At 35.0% G+C, this 21,348-nt stretch overlaps 1 protein-coding gene and 1 long non-coding RNA gene across 4 annotated transcripts in view; one reads left to right on the top strand and one right to left on the bottom strand.

Annotated features, from left to right (window-relative positions):
* LOC140666541 (uncharacterized) overlaps positions 1-21,348 on the bottom strand; it is a 180,828-nt gene that overhangs the window by 70,724 nt on the left and 88,756 nt on the right. The window lies entirely within an intron of this gene.
* Positions 1-21,348, top strand: part of LOC140666535 (lachesin) — a 177,405-nt gene that overhangs the window by 90,529 nt on the left and 65,528 nt on the right. For both annotated transcript variants that reach the window (XM_072893810.1, XM_072893809.1), the window contains exon 3: positions 13,149-13,356. In XM_072893810.1, coding sequence (XP_072749911.1) covers positions 13,149-13,356 — 208 coding nt within the window. The remainder of the gene's footprint in view (positions 1-13,148; positions 13,357-21,348) is intronic.

Genomic DNA, 21,348 nt, shown 5'->3' with positions numbered 1-21,348 from the left:
TCTTGTGTAACTTGTCTGTCCCCCTTCCGCCCCCTGCCCCGTTTGTTTTCTCACGCGCGAGAGGGGACGGGCGCGTTGACGAGTAAGCGGGTGGATGCGAGGGTGGAAAAGAAACAGATCATAGTAGGCGACACGGCTGTTTGGATTATTCCACGTACAACGGGGTGCACATATCCGGGGTGTCTTATTTATTTGATTTTTTTTACTTCTTCTTTTTTTTGGAGAACCGATTTCAAAGTCGAATACTCGATCGAGGCGCTCTTGCTTCGGCGAAAGAAAAAAGGATTGAAAAATGTCCCCGTGTTTGCCACTTTCGTGCGAATGAATTATCCAATGCATCTTCTCGCGCGAACAATATACTCTTTGTGCAACAACGGCATCCGAAAAACGAAACCGTATTCTCAAACATGTGTGCGCCCGGTTAATAAACTACCACACATTTGCGATGAGAGATATTGTGTAGAGTCTTGTGTTTATCTTTCGCAAAAGGGTAGATGTATAATATCATATATATTTTAGGGGTGTCTCGATATATTTATATAAGAATAATAATTTTTTATTATATAACTGAAGGAGATTGATATTTTAACGTTTTAAGATTGAAGATAAAACATGAACCCTTCAAAATAGATTTCTTTATAAATACTCTTAAAAATAAAAATTGTTCTCTTGTTAAGAAACTAGATACTTCAAGAGAGAACATTTTATATATATTCCTGAAATAATGTATATTTTCTTTGAAACTATATCTTTTGAGAACAAAATAAATATATGAAAAAATTTTTTTTTTTTTTTTTATATATTCACATTCAATGTAAAAATGTCATAATTTTTTTTTTTTTTTTTTGTAAAACTATACTCTCTTGATATTGCTGACGATATTGCGCACAATTTTGTTATATTACAATAGTTGTTATCGGCTCTTTTGAAGAATTTTTACACATTTCTTCGCACATCCCTCGAAATATCCTTGAATTACTTTGCTTTGGTCCACATGACGAGCGTTGTAGAAAATCGAAATAAATTGTACGCGATAAGAAAAAGCTAAATTATTCCACGTGCATACGCCTATTCCTTTTGGTATCTTATCTTTCTTCTCGAGCGGGGGGGGGGAGGGGAGGGGGGTCAGCCGTGTGTGTCAGCCATCCTCCTCAGACACTCGTTTTTCATCTGTCTCGGAGGACAGGGCTCTTGACGGCACAGGGAATTGGCGTCCTTCCTAGGAAGAGGTTCGTGGCTTCTGTCCTAGGAAGACGCCAGAGGGAATATCTCGTCACGTACGTCCGACAACTCGCGGGCGGAATTAAGGAAAACTTTTGTTCGAAAGTTTGTTTTTTGCGCGCACTGCCGTGGCTCGACTGGAAGAGCATCGTCGATCGTAGAAAAGTTAAGGTCGGAGCTTCTTCTCCTCTTTTTTTTTTTTTTTTTTTTTTTTTTTTTTTTTTCTTCTTTTGTTTCTCCCTTTCTTTTTGTTATTACAACGCGCCCGCGCACTTGGACCATCCCGCCGTCGCGCGCCCGGTAGATCGCGATTCTTCCCGATATGATTTTACCCCCTTTGTGTTAGTTTATTATCGTACACGGGCAAATTGCAGTGCTCGCAAAATGTACTAGTTATCCCTGCACATGTGCAAGTACGAGGGAGGGCGGCGTGCATGACTCTGTAACTAAAAGCGAAATAATCAAAAAGAGCGCGTACGGCGGCGCGTAATATCAGATTGCGTAAAGTTATAGGTCGGGACGCATTGTTAAGTACGACGAGCGAAAATTTAATTGGCCGTAACGCAAACAGATTTGAGAAAGCGGGGGGAGGGGGGAGGGAGGGGGGGGGGATCGATACGCTTATACTTGTATATCGAGAAGCTCGTATATACATACTATAGTAGTACAGTCCCCGTTTCTATTTAATTAACTAAAAACGAAGGCACGCGTTAGAATATTTAAAGAGAATTGCAGAAATATCACAGTAGCGAAACTGAAACGAAATTACGAGTTATTTCTTATTACGCCTTTCTTCTTAGGAATGTGTTGAAATTAGTTGTAAACATTTTACACACCCGACGCGAATAATCGCGAGATTAAGAGCGGAACAATTCAGCTTTGCTATAAACGGTATGCCGACTGTAATATTTACCGCCGAGTTATAAAGTTCTTAAACTTCGTTATTAGTTCTCTATGTACAGATGAACGGGAGTTTCGTTTATCTCTTCCCGGTTCCGGCCGCGGAAATTTATCCCGATGCATCGCGTTTGACTTTATGTTCATTCTTTGTAAGAATCTTAAATAACCGGTATATCGCGTTTGGAGCTTTTCTTGCGTTTGCGTTGTCTTTTTACCATCGCGTGTCGACGATTGCTTTGATATTTTTTTGCAAAAAACAATTTCTTTGCGAAAAATGTATAAAATAAGCTATTCATAATATACAAACAAAGGCTTTACATTTTGATAAATTTATTTTTTCATTACTCTCTGTAGTATATAAATTTTTTGGTAAACGTTTTTATAAATTCTAGATATTACATAATAATCATGTATGACAAAAAGTAACTCATAGAAATATAATTGGCGCCGTTCCTTATATTGTTCTCTTCGTGTTTATATTTATTTACATTTAAAATAATAAAAAAGAAACGTGCGTGTGAATTGCTATTTTGTCAAATTTATTAAACAGGATTTTTATACGTATTCATTTTTATTCTATTTATTTGACATTGATTTTACATGAATATTGTAAAATTGTAAAATTATAATTTTTTTACAAACTTTATAAAATAATTTTTTTTCTTAAAATTTTTTAATTTTTCAGTCAGAAATAATATAAATGCATATATGAATTCCCTAATTGCAATATTTGTTGGAAATTGTAGTGAATAAACTAGCATTGAGGAGAAATGATAGGTACTATTAAAACAATGCAATTGCAATACTTTTTGTTAACAATCAATGATAACAATAACTTATTATAGTCTCTTTCTCTTCTAATTGCCACTAAAATTGCTTCTAAAGCCCACGTAAATAATAGAAAATAGGAATATAATATCATTTTATCAAGCAGAATGAAATATGCCGTCTATATGCAATTTTAAATGTAGGCAAATAGAAATTTATATCGTGTCGTTATTTGTAATATTAATCGTGAATTTAAAGCGCATTTTGCGTTGCAATAAGAATTACGTGAGTAATTAGCAGGGGTGGTTTTAATTTTCAATCGCTTTTATGTCGCCCCCACACACACGCGCGCCCACACGTACGCGCATACACGTAGAGTCGAACGGCATTACTTTTATCACCCCGATGATCGGGGGATGATTTTATTGCCGATTCCGTATGCCGCGCGAGTACTGGGGTGGTTTAATGAGCCGCAGCCCCGGCCTTGTCGACATCACCTTTTCCATCTGTTCGCTCGCCGCTCCGCCGCAACGCCGACTATAGTCGTCGTCGAATGACCTCGAGCTTCCCTCCTCACCCTCTTCTCCCTCTTTCTCGGGTTTCTCTCGCACGCTTCCTCCATCCTTCCTTCGCGACTGCTCCTCTTTCGAGAATCCACCCTTCCACCATCCCCGTTTTGCCCCCTTTCTCGCTACCTAACGTCTCCGATTTTGCGCACCCTCCGACATCCTCACAATTACGCGCTGCGCGTGCCCTGACTAGGGAAACATATACCGCAACTAACCTTCACTCTTAGCTGATGGGAAGCAACATCCGAACGGTCTCCCTTTAGTCGCTCCTGTTCCTTGCCTTTTCCCCTTGTTCTCTCCATTTTCATTCCGATTGCTCCAGTCTTACCATAAGGATGTCGGAAATCTTGTATAGATTGATGAGCGAAAATATTGATTTAAAACGATTAAACGTGCTGTCTCAATTTTTTCAATTTTTAAGACAATATTTTATATACAAAAAAAAAAAAAATATTTTCTTGTATATTTTCAACTTATTTTACACAAAAAATCGCTTCAATTACATTACGTTTTTTGTGTTATTTCAGTTTTAATATATATTTTTTACTATATATATTATTTTCAATGCTAGTTTATTTAGTAGAATTCACAAAAAATAAATAAATAAACATTGTTATCACTCCATTCCATACAGTTTCTTATTTATCTAATCATTTGTTTCTCTAATGAATAACGAATAATGTGACATTCAAACTGCAAACTGTGAAGAATAGTAAATTAATCGTGCCGTAAAATCATGTTGCTAAATCAACAGATTTCTATTTGCCGACTTTCAAAATTGATTTTTAATCATTTTAATCAACCGCAGTTAAGGATTTATGCCAGATGTTACTCAAAGAATACACAAGTGGCCGCGAACAAATTTCGCAATCTATATATTACGTCAATCTGCAAAAATGCATGATGTTTACTGCTTCGTATAAAATTAATGTAAATGAAACACATAAATAATGCATTGCTTATAAAAACATATACGCAGTGTTCGTTTCATGAGCTCTTTAAATTATGTAGGAAATAAATCTCTGTAAAATTTTTATACAACACAGATAGGTACTTTTGTTTCCTCGGTACGATAATTTATGTAATACGTTTCTCAATCTAGCACTAATAATTAGTATGAGTTAAACTTTGTCGTAACAAGTAGACAGCAAGTCCACGTCGAGCGAAAGAAGTTTTGTAATCACTTAAAGTGCATTCGCGTGCGGCCTGGGAATTCAAGCTGCTAAGACGCTAAGATGACAATTTTTCAGCGTCTAATAGGCTACAAGGTGTAATATTGCAATTGCTTCATGTCAGCTGATTATGTATTAACTCAATGAATGCAGCTCTTAATTCGGCAATAATAATGAAAAATATTATAAAATATTATTTCCTTTTGGATATCGTACAATCATTCTCCAGTGTCTCGAAAAATATTGCAACTTTAATTTATATACATGTATTACACTTTGCATTTATTTAAATTAATATAAAAATAAATATAAAAATTTTATTTCTAACAAAAATAATTTCAGATTCATAAAAAAACTGTAGATAATAAATGTCTTAAAAAATCAAAAGTGTTGAAATTTTTACAGTTACGAAATACTTTTTACTAGCGCAGTCAAATTGTCTTAATGAATCTCGCTTATGAATAATTGCAATTGTCTGCGTTAAATGATATAATTCACTTTTTCATATAATAATACTTTTTACTAGCGCAGTCAAATTGTCTTAATGAATCTCGCTTATGAATAATTGCAATTGTCTGCGTTAAATGATATAATTCACTTTTTCATATAATAATTTATTTTATAGAAATTATAATATTTTTAATTTTAGAAGATTTCCGGCAGAAATGGCATTCTTCAAAAAATAAATTATACCTCATTGTAAAGCAAATTATAATTTTAATGTAAAATAAATAAAATAATAAATAAAGAGGATGTCGGATAATTATGTATATTAAATCCATTAGAGGTCTAATAAATTCATTGATTTCTTATAACTTTATATATTAATACATACATTTAAAAATAGCAAACATTTCATGAGAGATGAAAGTTTTCGTCTATACTGCATTTGTGTACTGCATTCAGTAATTATGCAACCATAAATCTATGGATTCATATGAATAATATTTTAGGTACCCCACATACACAATTCCCGAATACAAATTCGAATAACTAATGTGTACTAATATGTGCACAAGCACGTGAATTAGTATTATTAACTTCCTATGTAGCTTAGATATTTATATGACAATCTTTAATCGGTCGTTTGAATAGAAATGCCGATATAATCATTGTAATAATTAATTAGAATATTATTCGATAATTTGCTATATATCGAGGCACATAATGTCGCAACCCTTGAACAATTGTACACTAAAGCGGCATGAATAATCAATTTAATGTCGATATTAGTTAAATATCGAGTCAATTGTGAAATGTAATGTTTCTGATAGTTATACACGTAATATAATGTATTCTAAATGGGCTTCTCTTTGAATTCATTCTACTAATCTTTGGCAGGTAAATATAATATGTGATATAAATTAATCTTGACAATGTTTCTTTTTTATATGATTAAAGTCAGAAAGGTTTGTATATTAATGAAAGAAACTTTTCTCATTGCAAGAAAGTTAACATTTTTCTTTTATAGAAATTTATATTAATATCTTAAAATTTTCATACACATTTTAAAATGAATTAGATTCGAAGAGAACTAATGAAGTTTTTACTCCATTTACATTTTAAATCATTCTTTATAACATCTCATTTATATAAGTGATATTAATGTCTCTGTTTAACCAAAGTAATTTTAGGTTGATTTTAATATTTCATTGTATTAATTGATATCTTCATTAAGAATAATATTTCTCTTATTTGCTTTATAAGCTTATGTTTTTATAATGTTAACGCAAATAGAAATTCTAAATAGAATTGATCAACTCACTCGGTTTGATCGTCCGAGGCAATAACTATTTCTTTACGTATCGCGCGTAGATCACCATGCTTCGAGTATTCCACGCTTTCTAACTTGATTTTACTACCAAATGTGAGAAAATACACTTTGGAGACGGCGCCGAGCGGCGAGTACATATCATTCTCTTGGAGCGCGTATTTTTAGCGCGCCGCAAAGGTCATAGACCAGAGATCATAGCGGGAATCCCGATGGCACACCATAATGTATCATACCGATGATCCGATCGTGAGTTACGGAGTTTCAAAGTACAAGAGCGGATTTACGATGGTGCGTGAAAGTTAGCCGCTGATCTTGCTCCAAGTGGTGGGAATTCACTCTTGCACTTTGGAATCTCGTAACTTACGACTGGAGACGTCAGGACGTTATGGAATAATGTAACGATTCGATTCCAAGTCGCGACCCGCAACCTTTGTATCCTCGTAAACGGATAACTATAGTGTTTCAAAGAATATATATTGCTGTATATCTCTACACTTTAGTTTTCTTCCTATTTACTTTGCACACATATATATCTCTCAACATTTATATGTACATCGCATCCACTCTTTACGTATTTACGTTTTTTTTTTTTTTTTTTTTTTTTTTTATAAAAAATGTCTAAGGGATTTTTAATAAAACGTCGACCTAAGACTTAAAGATTCGACGCTTTTGTAAAAAGATTAAATTTTTTTGTAAAACAGCTAATTTTACAAAATGCATGCGACGTATATAAAAATTAATACAACGTTACATGAAACTTTTACATGTAAAAATTTATACAAAAATGAGTCATACTTTAATTATTATATCAGACAAGGTGTCGTATTTTCATTATGTGCTTAATTTAACTTGCTTCTTACATGGTTTGCATATATTTCGCAGCTATTTAAAAGTTAATAAAATTCTGTAACATAATTTAATTACAAGAGTATATACAGCATTATTATATAAATTATGTATGAAATTATAAAAAATGTTTATAGTTTATATAAAAGCATATTATACTCTTTTTTTTTTTAATGTTTATCTATCAGATGAATACGCCGTATTTTCACTTAGCATTTTTAATATATATTTTTCATAATATACGATGTAAATTAACTAAGCTCACAAGCTTGCTCTCTTGCATGTATGTTTGATATCTTTTATACAACTTTTGCATCCAGCTAACGATCAAACACAATTGTTAACATCATTGAACATCGAAACGTTCGGTCAGTTTTTATTTGTTTGTTTCCGCGTACTTTTTTACGCTCTCATTTCTTAAACGTAATAACGTTCGACAACATATCTCGTTGGAAATGGACAAACACACAGTTTGTCGTTTGTCCGCGCGCGCGTTTTATTTGCCCCATTTTCCTTCGCGAAGCGAACAAAAACGTAATGCGAGACCGTTAGACTACCGACGTGACGATTAAACCGCAGGTCCGGTAACCGTTGCCAGCGAGCGGGTTCGAACCGGGCCGTCCATATTTCGGCGTCGAAACGTCGAAGGGGATTCATGAGCGCCGGGGGTCCGCCAGAACACAGCGTGAATTAAAGCGCGAGGGAGGCTAAATGGCCAAAACGGAGGAGCGCGCGGCGATGTGTTTCCTCGAATAAAAAAAAAAAAAAAAAAAAAAAAAAAAAAAAGGGAGGGAAGGATATTTCAGTCCGGGCACTTAGCGAATGATTTTTAAATTGAATCACGTCTCTCAACCCTGCTGCGTTCCGTTGGCGGGCACTGCGGAACCCAGGAAGCCGGGGGGGCTCGAGGAAAGGGAGGCTGCTCGAACTCTGCTAGAAGAACGTGTTGACAAGCGGGGAGGGCGCGAGGACGGAGCGGAAACGACGCGATGCTCCTTGCTATGTCGCGATGTCTTCTTGGCTGACAAGAAGCAGCATCCGGTTTGTCGCCATCGTCACGATCCTGCTATGGCACTCGGTTGTTTGATGAAAATGTGACGCTTCACGCTACGGGATGAAATATTTTATATCTCATTCATATAATGTTTCAGAGAGAGTTGTACCTTTGCGTACAGGAAATATAACTTCGTCTGACATTGTATATGTATCGATTCCTTCCTCAGCTTTATGTAAGACGGAATTTCACGAAACATTAAGCTCGCTCGTTTTAGTTACATTTTCTACATTTTGTTTGTCCTCTCTCTCTTCTTGTTTTTTTTTTTTTTTTTACAGTTTGAATAAAAATAACCGTTTTATTTTTAATATGAAAAATTCAAAAGAACAAAGAATGTACTTTTTAATATTGCTAATATATATATATATATATATATATATTTTTTTTTATTCAATTTGAACCGGCTCTTTATTTTGCCACGTGCTTCTTGTTTTTTTATGATATACAAAGAATCGTGTCGTTGTGACAAAAAAGATTAATTATTTAACGTATATATATATATATATATATATATATATATATATATATATATATACATACACTTCTTTCGTCATTGTTCGATGATAAACTTGATGACGCGTGGACTTCGCATGTTACGAGATAATCTCATCTGTTTAAAGTCTTTGACAGTTCCTAGGTGCTTTTAGCACTCACGACGGTGCTTTCGTACTTCCGGTCTACGCAATAGCTTAGCGTTCTATGATAATTAAGAGGTTGCCTACAAGCACGAAGTACCCGACAGCTTGTGGGATAAGTGGTCCTAATACATTTATCTATAAGATGCCCCAAGTTCTTGTACAAGACGGTGTGGTATAAGGGTGTGGCGAGAAGGGTCTGTTGATGAAGAAGCTTCGCGAGGCGGCGTACCAAGCCTTATTGTTACATTTCCATTCACTGATTTAAACGAGAAATCCTTTAAATTTACGTAAGCGAGAAGATTTGGCACACAATGTGTATTACCGTATAAATAAAACTAGAAAAACGTAACCCGACAAAAAACAATTGTGTGTCCGGGCGCGATTTATTGCATTCAATTTGTTAAATCAAGTTGCCGGGGAACACGATTCGAATTTCCGACAGTTTGAGTGCTAATCCAATCCAACTCTATACAGACTGTTAACAAGTTCGCTTAACAAGAAGTGTTAACTGTGGTTTTTTTCTATTGTATTTTTTTACAGCTTTTAAATTTTTATAAAATCTCATATCCGGGGATGACTGTTTATATATGTAAAAACGATAAAACTGTAAAATAAGAAACGCGAGAATTCACAAAGCATCCGTCTAAATAAAATCTATCAATAATATTAATAATAATAAAAAAATTAATCCAATGAAATTAATAATAAAAAAAGATAAAAATCTCTCTCCTTTTCAATAGAAAAGTTAATTCTCTTTTCTCGGAAGAGCAAGTTAGCTTTCCATAAAATATTCTAAATAAAAATAAAAATAAAAACACCACACTCAAGCAAATTATTATGGATATAATATTTTTCATATGGAAAAAAAATTTTCCACCTTGCAATTCTTCGTCAGCGTACTTAACGTCTTTATTAAACAAACTATCAGTCCTGGTAGGTACATGGAACGCTTGGCTGCATGGATTCTCCGGTCTGAAGGCCTCGACAGCTTGCGGGTTAAGTGGTTGTAATACATTCAACCGGAATGTGGTCCAACTTTTCACATACACAATGGTCGGACGAGGGATGGGTGGGTTGGCTCAGTTCGCCGCTCTTTCGCTTTCCACGGTTCTATATAAACCGCCTAGCGGTGATGGAGGAGGGGGCCTGGTGAATGTGTTTGCGTACGCGGGGAGTACCGTGGAGTACTCGCGTGGAAGAAGAACGTTGGAAAGGACGTTGGAGGAGAGTTGATCTTGACGTTAACTATAGGTCTCCCAGTCCAGACGTTCCCGCCGGGTTGGAAAAGGGTGGCGGGCGCGAGATGGGAGGAAGAGAGACGACGTGGAAGAAAAGAAGACACCGACAGTAGCGTAGCCAGCGCCAAGCCAGACTGGACGGCGCTGAGCTCGTCGCCCTCGTAGTAAACAAAGCTGTAACTCTCCTCTCGCATTGAGGAATCAATGCTTCGTGCCGTGCTCTTGGGGGAACAAACTCCTAGAGAGCATACCCTCCCTCTCTTTCTCCCTCTCTCTCTCTCTCTCTCTCTCTCTCTCTCTCTCTCTCTCTCTCTCTCTTTTTCTCTTACTCTCGCGCATCCATCTTAGTTTTCGTGTGGCTTGCATGCTGATGCACCGAGAAGCGAGTCGGAAGGATGGTCACTCGAACTTGCTTTCCGTGTAGCTCTTTGTATGTCTCTGGCGCGTGCTGAACCCAGAAACTTAACGGTACGCCGATATTACATCGTCAAAGTGATGTGACAACTCGGGAATTGATATGAAGCAGAAAAATTCATTTTCAATTGGTCGAACGTTGCGTTTTTCAATGATATTAGAATAATATTTTTATCAATGAAATATATATTCTTTATCTTAGAACGATGGCAATATTTTTCTCGTTCCTTTGCGATTATTGAGAGCGATAAAAACCTCGAGAGAGAGAGAGAGAGAGAGAGAGAAAGAATTCAAGTTAATGCTATTACAAGTGGCAATTTGAGAAAATAGTATAATAATATTCTCTTCGATTATCCACATGCCAGTATGAAAGATTAAAAGAATCGAGTTAAGGATGCTTATTATTCCATAAGAAGCAAGATACTTTTCAACCTTACTCATATTCTTTGATAGTTGGATCTTTTCCAAGATATTTCGAAAGAACGGTGTCGTTATAAAGTTGAAGAAGCTCCTCTAAACGTACGGAAGAACGTATTACATCAGATGCGTTTAACATTTTCTCTCTTATTCTCGATAAATTTTTCTAACGCAAATAAAATAAATGTATTTTCGCAAAATTAAATTTCACGTACATTGTTTGATGATTAGCTAACACGTACATAATTTGCATGCAAAGAAAATGTTGTATTTTTTAAAGAATCGTCACCTTTATAATAGAGTTAACTATGACACAGAAAATAATGTAAAACTTGAACGTCTCTTTTACAAGAAAGAGTAGTCAAACTGTATATAATATTAAAAATTATAATAAGCTTAAAGAGATCCTTTTCGGACTTAACACGTAGTTGAAATTACTTAATAAAGGACTTAATTTCCATAGAAAGAAAAGTAATTAACCAGCTTAAAGCGCCGACAAGGCAAATGACGAAAGTGTCAACCGCGTTTCTCGGCATTCGTATAATTCTATCGACGCTGAGAAATTCCCATCGAGATTCGTATAGATCTCTACAAAGATAACCGCCGATATCCACGGCAAAAGCGACTGGATAAATGGTGGACGAAAATTCGCTTACGCCCGAAAAACACGAGAAACGATTACCGAACCATCTCCTGGGTTCTCCGAAGCGAACAGTTACGTTCTCGTTGTGAAACTTACAGTCATAGAAAAATCTCATTCTTCTATCGCATTAATCCCGATCTCGAGTTAAAAGTCGCTCGGTTTAAGTATGTATTACATTTAATCTGCAAGCTAATTAATAAATTATAATGTAATTGTATTTTGATGATAATTTAGTATAAATATACCCTATGTAATAATTACATAATTGTGTATATTGCTAATTATAATTGTAATCATACATTTAAAATAAAATATGGTGACGTTGCTTTTCCGCGCGTCCTTCTGTTTTACTTTAGTCGCGCAAAAGCTTCTCGGCAACATCGCGAGAGTTAACATCGCGCAGAGAGTTATCACGATGGCGCAATATAGCCTGTCTGTACAACCCCGGAGCATTTGCACATTGTGAAAAGGGGGACGGCTGTGTTGAAGTAAGTGCAACGGTTTCTCGTGCCCGAGCGCGAAAGAATTCGCTGCCCTTCTTATTTCTCCAGGGACTTCTCGCGAGCGAGCGAATGAGAGAGATCAGAAATTCCTCTTTATTCCTCCTCTTCTCTCTCCTTTGCCTTTGTTACCGCTCGTCGGCCTTCACTTTCTTCGACATGAATGAGAAAATCGGCTAAATATCTCCGGAGCACTTCCGCATCCCCGTTGTCGCGATACTTTCTACTTATCTCCGCCTCTAGTCTCTTATTTTGTTTCCCGGTTTGTTTCTCGGAAAGAGACAGCATACATATTTCAATAACAATAGACGTCATTCAACGGTGCTATGCAGAAAGCAACCGTCCGGAATCTCAATAATCGGTCATTTGAACGATGGAAACTCAACCGGGGACAAAGTTTTTCTTCACATCCGCGAAAAACTTGCCTCGTATAAAACATCGAACGCATATCGCAATATATATGTATATGTATATTGTGCGTTACTACATATACCACGGAGGATATTTTATAAAGGATGCCTTCGAAATCCCGGAGCGATTTATCCCGCTTGACGAGTATCTATAACCATAGTAGGTTTGTAGATCACTCGGTGCTTGAAAGCATCATTGATCATCCGTCCCGTTCGTGAATCTCATTTCTCCTTGTTCCGCGTTCCTTTCTTCCTATCGTCACTGTACATCTTTATTCATTTTCTACGATCTCTAGTTTACAGCACAACTAAGAAAATATCTTTTCACCCATTCGGTCGAGATTGCTCAAATTTTCGAGCAATCTTTATTTATAGAGACAACGTATATAAAATATACAAACATGAGAACTCTAGCGTTAATCAGAAAATAAAATAAAGGTCAGATCAATTTTACGAATGGATGAATAGATTTTTAACTTGAAAAATATCACCGAGGATGCCTCGTTGTAAAGTAGAGAAATTTTCCTCTTATACGCGACTTTGTCAACTATTTACGATATAATATGATATCCGTCTCGTTTCAGGTGGCCTGGATGCTTTTCGACAAGAGCGCTATCCTGACGGTACAGAATCACGTTATTACCAGGAACCCCAGAATATCCGTGTCGCACGATAAGCACAGGACCTGGTTCCTACATATCAACGACGTGCACGAGGAGGACAAGGGAAAGTACATGTGCCAGATTAACACCGCCGCCGCCAAAACGCAATATGGCTATCTACACGTTGTAGGTGAGAACGCGTTAACTTGTGGAATATATTGACGTATCATTAAAATTCCTTAACTTTGTTTAATTTATTTCAACAGTATTATGTTATCGAAATTCTTGGAATCGAACTGTCAAACATGTTAACTGGGGTTTTTAAATTTTGTTTTTTTTTTTTAATTTTAATATTTTACTCATACGGGAAAAAGCGATTCCTTCCTTATATGTTTACAAATATTAAAATGATAGTAATTTAATCGGAAAGGCATATCTACTATTGTCCGAAAAATAGACTTTATTCGCGCATTTCTTCCTATAAAACTTCTTTCCCTTTAACAAATATATAATTATAATAATATGCAATTTTCTATAATTACTCATTCTTTTATTAATTTCAAGCTTTAAACTACCGATTAATTATAACTGCATTTTATTAAAATAGTCGAAAGAAACAGAAATACCTACATGCTTTTATCAGAAATAGTTATTTTCATAAACAAACGTGTATAAAGACATATTTCTTGTGATATCACTATCCTGTCATGTTTTATTGTTTCTGATAAGAAAAAGAACTATCTCATACGTTCTACGTTAATTCTGTTGCACCATTAGCAGAGAACATTGCCCGATCGATTGTTATTTACGGTCTTATTGTATCGTACTGTGAACCCATTAGATCCTCCGAATAAATCTCATTTCGCGTAATGGAGTCAGCTTACTGTCGCGAAGTTTTGCGCGAAACAGAGCGTAAGCATTTTATCGTAGCCATCTAAACAGATTTATATTTAGCGAGCGGGGAGAATATAGCATTCTGCTAATCTTACATATGGGAGCCAGCAACGGAGCTATAATAATTTAATCGGAAGAGAGTATATCAGTAAGACCCTGAGGCGGTCGCCAGTCATATCTCTGCCAACCAAGGAGAACATATTAATATCTCGAGTTTTGACATCTCGGCTGCAGCCAGGCCGTTAAAGCGAGAGCGACGGTACTCGGGGACGGATGCGTCGGTAGAGTAATCAGCGGGCTAGATTAATTGTTTCCGCGGGACTCTTGCCCTCCGTCGCACAAACACACGCAAGATTTCCCGGCGCGGCACTCTCGCAACACTCTCGTGATAATGTCGATAGTGCCCCGACACAATGGCGATCTGCCATGACTACATCGCGTATGTAACAAGCTTCGCTGATGCGTTTTAGGTATTATCTGTCTTCTCGGATTTGCTGCGAGATAATCACGTGTTAGTTATATATTCTGAGCAATGGTTTGGAACCGATTTAATCATTAGCCATAGTTTGTTAAAATGCGAAAAACATACTTTTTATTTTTGTTATATTTTTTTAATAACGTTTGACATATTATCTTCGCTGAAGCTTAAATTACGTAATATTATCGAAATTAAAAGGAAAATATTTCATAGAAATTTTATATTATCAAAAAATAGTACGACATAAGCATTGGCCATCTTACCCAATTTTTAAGGAAAAAGATGACCATAGTGACGGAAAGATGGCCATAGTATTTATAAAAAAATAGTGAAAATGAAAATAAAAATTATGGGTCGTATAACAATTTATATCTTTATAATATGTCTAACGTCGATTACGTATAGTAAGTAGCTTAACTGTAATTTATTCGATGTTATAACAGTTTTTTAGTGGACGAATGAAAAACTTTGCAGGTAGTCAAAAGTAAAACGATGATACAAAATTTACAATATCGTTATTTCGAACAATGTATGCGCATAAATTACTGTAAATATCGATTATCTTTGATAATGATTAAAAAATCGCAGGTAGGTAGCGATTATTGAAAAAATTACAGCCTATGGCCATCATACCCTAGTTTACCCTATTTATCTAATAAAAAGGAGACGTGTGAAACATAGAGTTTAAAATATTCCTGTACATGTGTGTGTGTACACGAGCGCAAATTTCTTTTCCTTAATTTTTATATTATGTAACATATATATTTCATTATAAATCCAATGAATAAATAAATGTTTGTATATCGATTTAAAGAAATGCAGGTTTATGTGCACCATCTTTTTCGTGGAAAGAAAAGTTAAAGTTAAAATATTCTTTGTACATGTGAACGCAAATTTTTTTCCAATTTTATATATATATATATATATATAAAAATTTGATTCATTATAAATCCAATGAATAAATAAGAATTTAAAAGAGAGATTTTGAAAAAGGAGAGAGATTGCATCTCGTTTGATTTCGTCTGGCTAAAATATCACGAGAATATATGTGGTACCGTTGAAAAATCGATATTCTTAGCCATATTGTGCAAACATTCGGCGATGATATCGCTAACTTCGTGACCAGGTGAACGTATCGGATATCATATATCCCTTGTTCTTGTCTCTTTATTTAGTTACGGAATCTCCTCTCGGTCTTCGCCGTGCTCGCGGTCGACCACCGCATCTCCGTAAATAAAGCAGAAGCCCGAGACCATCTGACTTTTATTCGATTTAAAGGCGAGTTGGCCGGCTTAAAACCGGTAAAGAAGCCGCGAAACTAGAGAAGCAGACACTATAATGTACTAGCGCGTCTTTTGATGGCGCTGAAAATTCCTCTTGCATCCAATCCACATTATATCCGCAAGATGAGCCAAACTGTTTTACAGACTGTTTGCTTGGAAACTACTATACAGGGTGTCGCCAGAATTCGCGGACACGGAATACACAGCGTGATTGTTCGTGTAGAAAGAAGCAACTTTTTCTTCAGCAAAAATGTCGAGGCAATCAATAATTTTTCCAGTTATAAGCAAATGAAAAGGACGGGTTTTGTCGCAAATCCAACTTTGTAGAATTATAAAAGATTAACGCAATTATATTCTGCAGTTAATTTTAGATGGAGTTTACTTTACTAAAATTTTTATTCAAGACTTAGTTACAGAGATATATAATAGCAAAATTTCGAAACTAGCAAAAAATGATAACTTGTCTCATTTTTGCTGAGGAAAAAGTTCCCTCTTTTGGCACAATCACGCTGTGCATTCCGTGTCCGCGAATTCTGGGACACCCTGTAGATAGCAACAAAAGAAATATATCTCTCGTATTAAGAGTCATTTATGAGACAAGCAACGTATTGTGGGACACTCTATTTTCAACTTTTGCCTTTCATTTTTTTAACAATAAAATTATATAAAAAAATATTTCTCTTTTTTTTATTTTTTAAATAATGTTTTAAAGTAAGTCTTTTTCAAATGTTTTTCCACATTTTTTGCATATTACTCAGTTAAAATACTTTGTATGAAAATGATTAGAAAAATTAATTTTTATATAAAAAAAAAATTTATTTATTACTTTGAGTCTCAAAGTGAGTGTAGATGACAAATGTGCATGAATTTTACATTCTTCTTATATTCTTATATTCTTCTTGAATCAAATTTCTATATTATCAAGCGCATAAATTATATGGGTTATATCAATCAAGAAGCATATTATATATAGTGAGTTAGATGCTCTAAGGGCATACCGTAATTAGCAATCTGCAGTTCACAATGATTTCATTCACGACGGAACTCGATAATTATCCCCGTACAGTTCCCTCTTTTGGATGTTAATTGTAATATGCTGTCGGAACAAAGCAACGTTTAGTATTATTACAGCGACGACGCATCCTTCTCTCTCTCTCTCTCTCTCTCTCCCTCTCTCTCTCTCTCTCTCTTTATTTGTTAGGTATATATTTTCTTCTACCGCGAAAAAAAATTGTTTTGCATTTCTGCAATTTATAAGTATTTAACATTGCGTGTTGATATTAATTTCTGAAGCATAACACTACTAAAACAACATGCATATCAGTCAGATTCGTCAGTTTTCGAAAAGAGCAGATTGAATGTTTTTTTTTTTTTTCGTTTAAAAAAAACTTGAAAGAGATTGAAGGGATACGACGATAAAGTGGCAATCCCGTTTAGAATCGTCAATATTTGGATATTTAGACGCGCGATACACGCGTAATGTATATATTTTTGTACACGTCGAAGGGAAAATATGGGGTAGTTATCGTGGGGTGGTGTGTGTGTGTTTACCCTCAGGTTACCCTCCGCCGACTGGCGGATCGAGCAATCTCTTCTCCGAAACGTCGTCTCTCCAACGTTGCGCTACCGAAGACTTTACGACAAGTTAACGCACAACAGCGACGCGGTAACACGCGCGCGACGGAGGCGGCGTTTGCGCTTGAATAATGCATCAACAGACCGTTACGCGACTGCAGTATAACGCTGTGCGAGGGGGTGAGACCGACCCCCTACCCTCGCTCGCGCGCGCATTCAATCTGCCCTTGTTCAACAATTCGGCAACACCCTGCATTAGCATTAATGCGAGATATCGGCGGACACCTGCGGTAATTCATAGGATTGGCCGCGTTCCCTTGTATCCGGTGACCACGCGGCTCTTGCCGGACAAAAAGATTGGCAAAAGGGAATTTTCTTTTCGTCGAATTCGATTGTAGGATAAATTAGGGTATGATGGCCATAGGCTGTAATTTTTTCAATAATCGCTATCTACCTGCGCTTTTTTAGTCATTATCAAAGATAATCGATATTTACAGTAGTTTATGCGCATACATTGTTCGAAATAACGATATTGTGAATCTTATATCATCGTTTTACTTTTGACTACCTGCAAAGTTTTTCATTCGTCCACTAAAAACTGTTATAACGTCGAATAAATTACAGTTAAGCTATCGTAATCGACGTTAGACATATTATAAAGATATGTAAATTATTATAAGACCTATCATTTTTCTTTTCGTTTTCACTACTTTTTTATAAATACTATGGCCATCTTTCCGTCACTGTGGTCATCTTTTCCTCAAAAGGGTAAGATGGCCAATGCTTATTATGTCGTACTATTTTGATAATATAAAATTTCTATGAAATATTTTCCTTTTAATTTCGATAATATTACGTAATTTAAGCTTCAGCGAAGATAATATGTCAAACGCTATTAAAAAATAATAAAAATAAAAGTATATTTTTTGCATTTAAAAAAACTCTGGCCATCTTACCCGAGTTTACCCTAATCAATTGTCGGCAAGGGGAGTAATTTATGAACTGTCCTTCACAAATAATCTCGTAATAACAGAATTAATAATTGTGTCGTCGATAATGGTATCAGAATTAATTTTGTGTGAAAGAGAGAGAGAGAGAGAGAGAGAGAGAGAGAGAGAGAGAGAGAAGAAAACTTTTATAGTTTAAAAATCATTGTGTAATATTATCCATTTTATCCACTCGACCGTTTTAACAATATAAAATATCAGACAAGATAATTCTACGTTTGTAATAATTGTATACAGAGATACGTGCAAGGAATAATGGAGATGCAATAATAATAATAAAATAATTACAATAAAATACAAAAATAAAAGATGTAATATACACGTATATCGTTATTTCTATTATATATTATTGTAAATATGTTGCAAATCATAATATCCTATATTTGAGTTAATTTCCATTATCGGTCATTCAATTAACTTCTTTCTTTCATTTCTAAAAATCTACTGATAAATCTATCGTATACAAAATATTTCTCTTCATCACATATATTCAGATATTCCCCATCGTGATAATTTTTCATTTTCTTTCTTTACGCTTATTTTATTTTATTTACGATTCGTTTTAAATATATATTACGAGAATTGATTAAAATAATTTTTGAATTTGATTGTTTAAGAAATCCGATCCAATATCTAACGATAGAATTAAATAGAAGGTTTTCTTGAACGTTAGTTATTATATAACGTAGAGATTGCGAAATGTGAATAGCTTGAAGAAATTAGATACGTGGCCAAATTTACCCGTGCATGTATATATTGTATAAATGGATATCTTTGTTCTCACAATTTCGTTATTTTAGTGCACATTATTATTAAAATCATCGTGATTAATTTATTACAATTTACTTGTGACAACTGAAATTAATTTTTTTCGCATCTTTCACATCTCCCGTTTTGTAGTCGATATATTTTAAGTCATTTAAAAGAGTAGTCTCTTTTTTCCTGCTCTTCCTCTGAAAGTTTATAATTTCACACAATTGTTTTTATTCTTTGTATTAAAATTTTTTTCTTTTTACACGCCAAGAAAATTTATTCTATTCATTTAAAAGAGAGAGACAGAGTTGACTTTGTGTTTACACCGTGGTATTTAACTTGACAATGTGTCACGTTAAATTAATTATTGTGTACAATCAGTTGATAATTGATATTATTATTACTCTTCTAATATGTCACAAGTACCGATTAATTAATTAGTATATACAAAGAAGAAGAGTAATTTGGCTCATGTGTCATATATCGCGTATAACCAGTACGATATCATTTTAAGCACGTCAGCCAATTCAACGACTTGCATTTCCAGGTTGATCAACGTCGACGTTGCAGACGACGTATGTCCGTATACTAATATTATTCGTTACCACGACGACGATATAATTGAATTATACGCCTCTCTTTCACGTGCGCGCGCACGCACGTTTAATTCAAGAGTAGCGATGACGTGGTCAATATATGCAGATATATGAGATATCACTGTCGCAATTAAATAGAGTTATCGATAACGCATTGGTCACTATAAATTACAGCCGTGATTAAATTTATTCTTTTATGCGCGTCCAAAAAAAATGGTTTTAATCACTCAATTTTATTATCCGTATAAAAACACACAATTTCGAGACATTTATTTCAGAAATACCTATACATATACAACCTCTCCCTTTCTCTCTCTCTCTCTCTCTTTCTCCCTCTTTGCAATATGCAATATACGTATCGTGCCGACGATAACGAACACGTGTGCGGTAGAAACTGTAAAAGTGCCGTTTCTGCTTAATACTTGCCGCTTAATTTTTAGCGAGTAATGTCACTTTAAACTCTTTGACGCAACTGCGCGCCGTTCATAAATTATGAATAAACGTTACATGTACCACGTGTACTATACTGGGCGCTTAGTCAATAGTATTATCATGCCGTTTTACTTAATCGGCTCTATTCGGCAATACAAAATCATACCAAAAATCAAACGCGTTTTACGGAATGAAATTATCTTTCGATAATGATGTTTTCTTCCTCAACGCAAAGAAAGTGGAATCATTTTTCCATGAGTAATAATTTAATAGAATCTTTTACGAAATGTAATATTTATGAAAATATAAAAAATTGTCGCTTTTTTTGTATCTATAAATCTTGTCGCATTCTTCTTGCGGTGCAAATTGATGCGAATCTGATTGAACGGTCTCTCTCTCTCTCTCTCTCTCTTTTCAAGAAAATCGCGCATCGGCTTGATTTTTGATCGGTTATTACGTTAACGTAGGATTCCGTTTCATCTCGATGTTAAGCCCGTTTAGTAATTGCCGAAGGAGAGAAAGGAAAGGACGGAAGAATCCGTCAAGGGCATGCAAAATAGCGGAGAGCTTGAAAGCTCACTGCGGAAACATAGTCCGCCCCGTTCTTTCCATTTCCGGGATAAAACGTGACAAGACTTTCCCAGTTCGCAATCCTTCAGAACATTTCTCTTACAGCGGAGAAGGCGCTTCTTATCATTAGTGATTACGAGTTTTTCACGGGCGTTTCCTTCCAACTCGCTTCTTATCTGCGCGCCATTGCTGCTATTCCCGTATAAACGTTGATATTCGCTTCTTTTAAATTTATCAATGAAAATCGTTTTCGATTGTAACTGAATTGTGTTTCTCCATGCATGCGTATCCAATATTTGTCTGTATATATATATATATATATATATATATATATATATATATATATATATATATATATATTTATATTAATGACTTGTATATATTCAGTGCGATATATATTATATTAATTGATAGCTACATTAATTCTGAATAATTAGAGATACAAATAATATATATATATAATAATATATTTGAGTATAATATTCACGATTGATAATATGTATAGAGAATGTAAATTTTTAGCAATTTTTACGCGTAAATCAATTTAACTGCAAAAAAAAAAAAAAAAATGAATTTGATGTGCTTTTTATAATC

This window comes from Anoplolepis gracilipes, chromosome 6 (genome assembly GCF_047496725.1).
Source record: "Anoplolepis gracilipes chromosome 6, ASM4749672v1, whole genome shotgun sequence".
In the NCBI taxonomy this organism is placed as follows: domain Eukaryota; kingdom Metazoa; phylum Arthropoda; class Insecta; order Hymenoptera; family Formicidae; genus Anoplolepis; species Anoplolepis gracilipes.
This window is presented reverse-complemented; position numbering and strand designations above follow the sequence as displayed.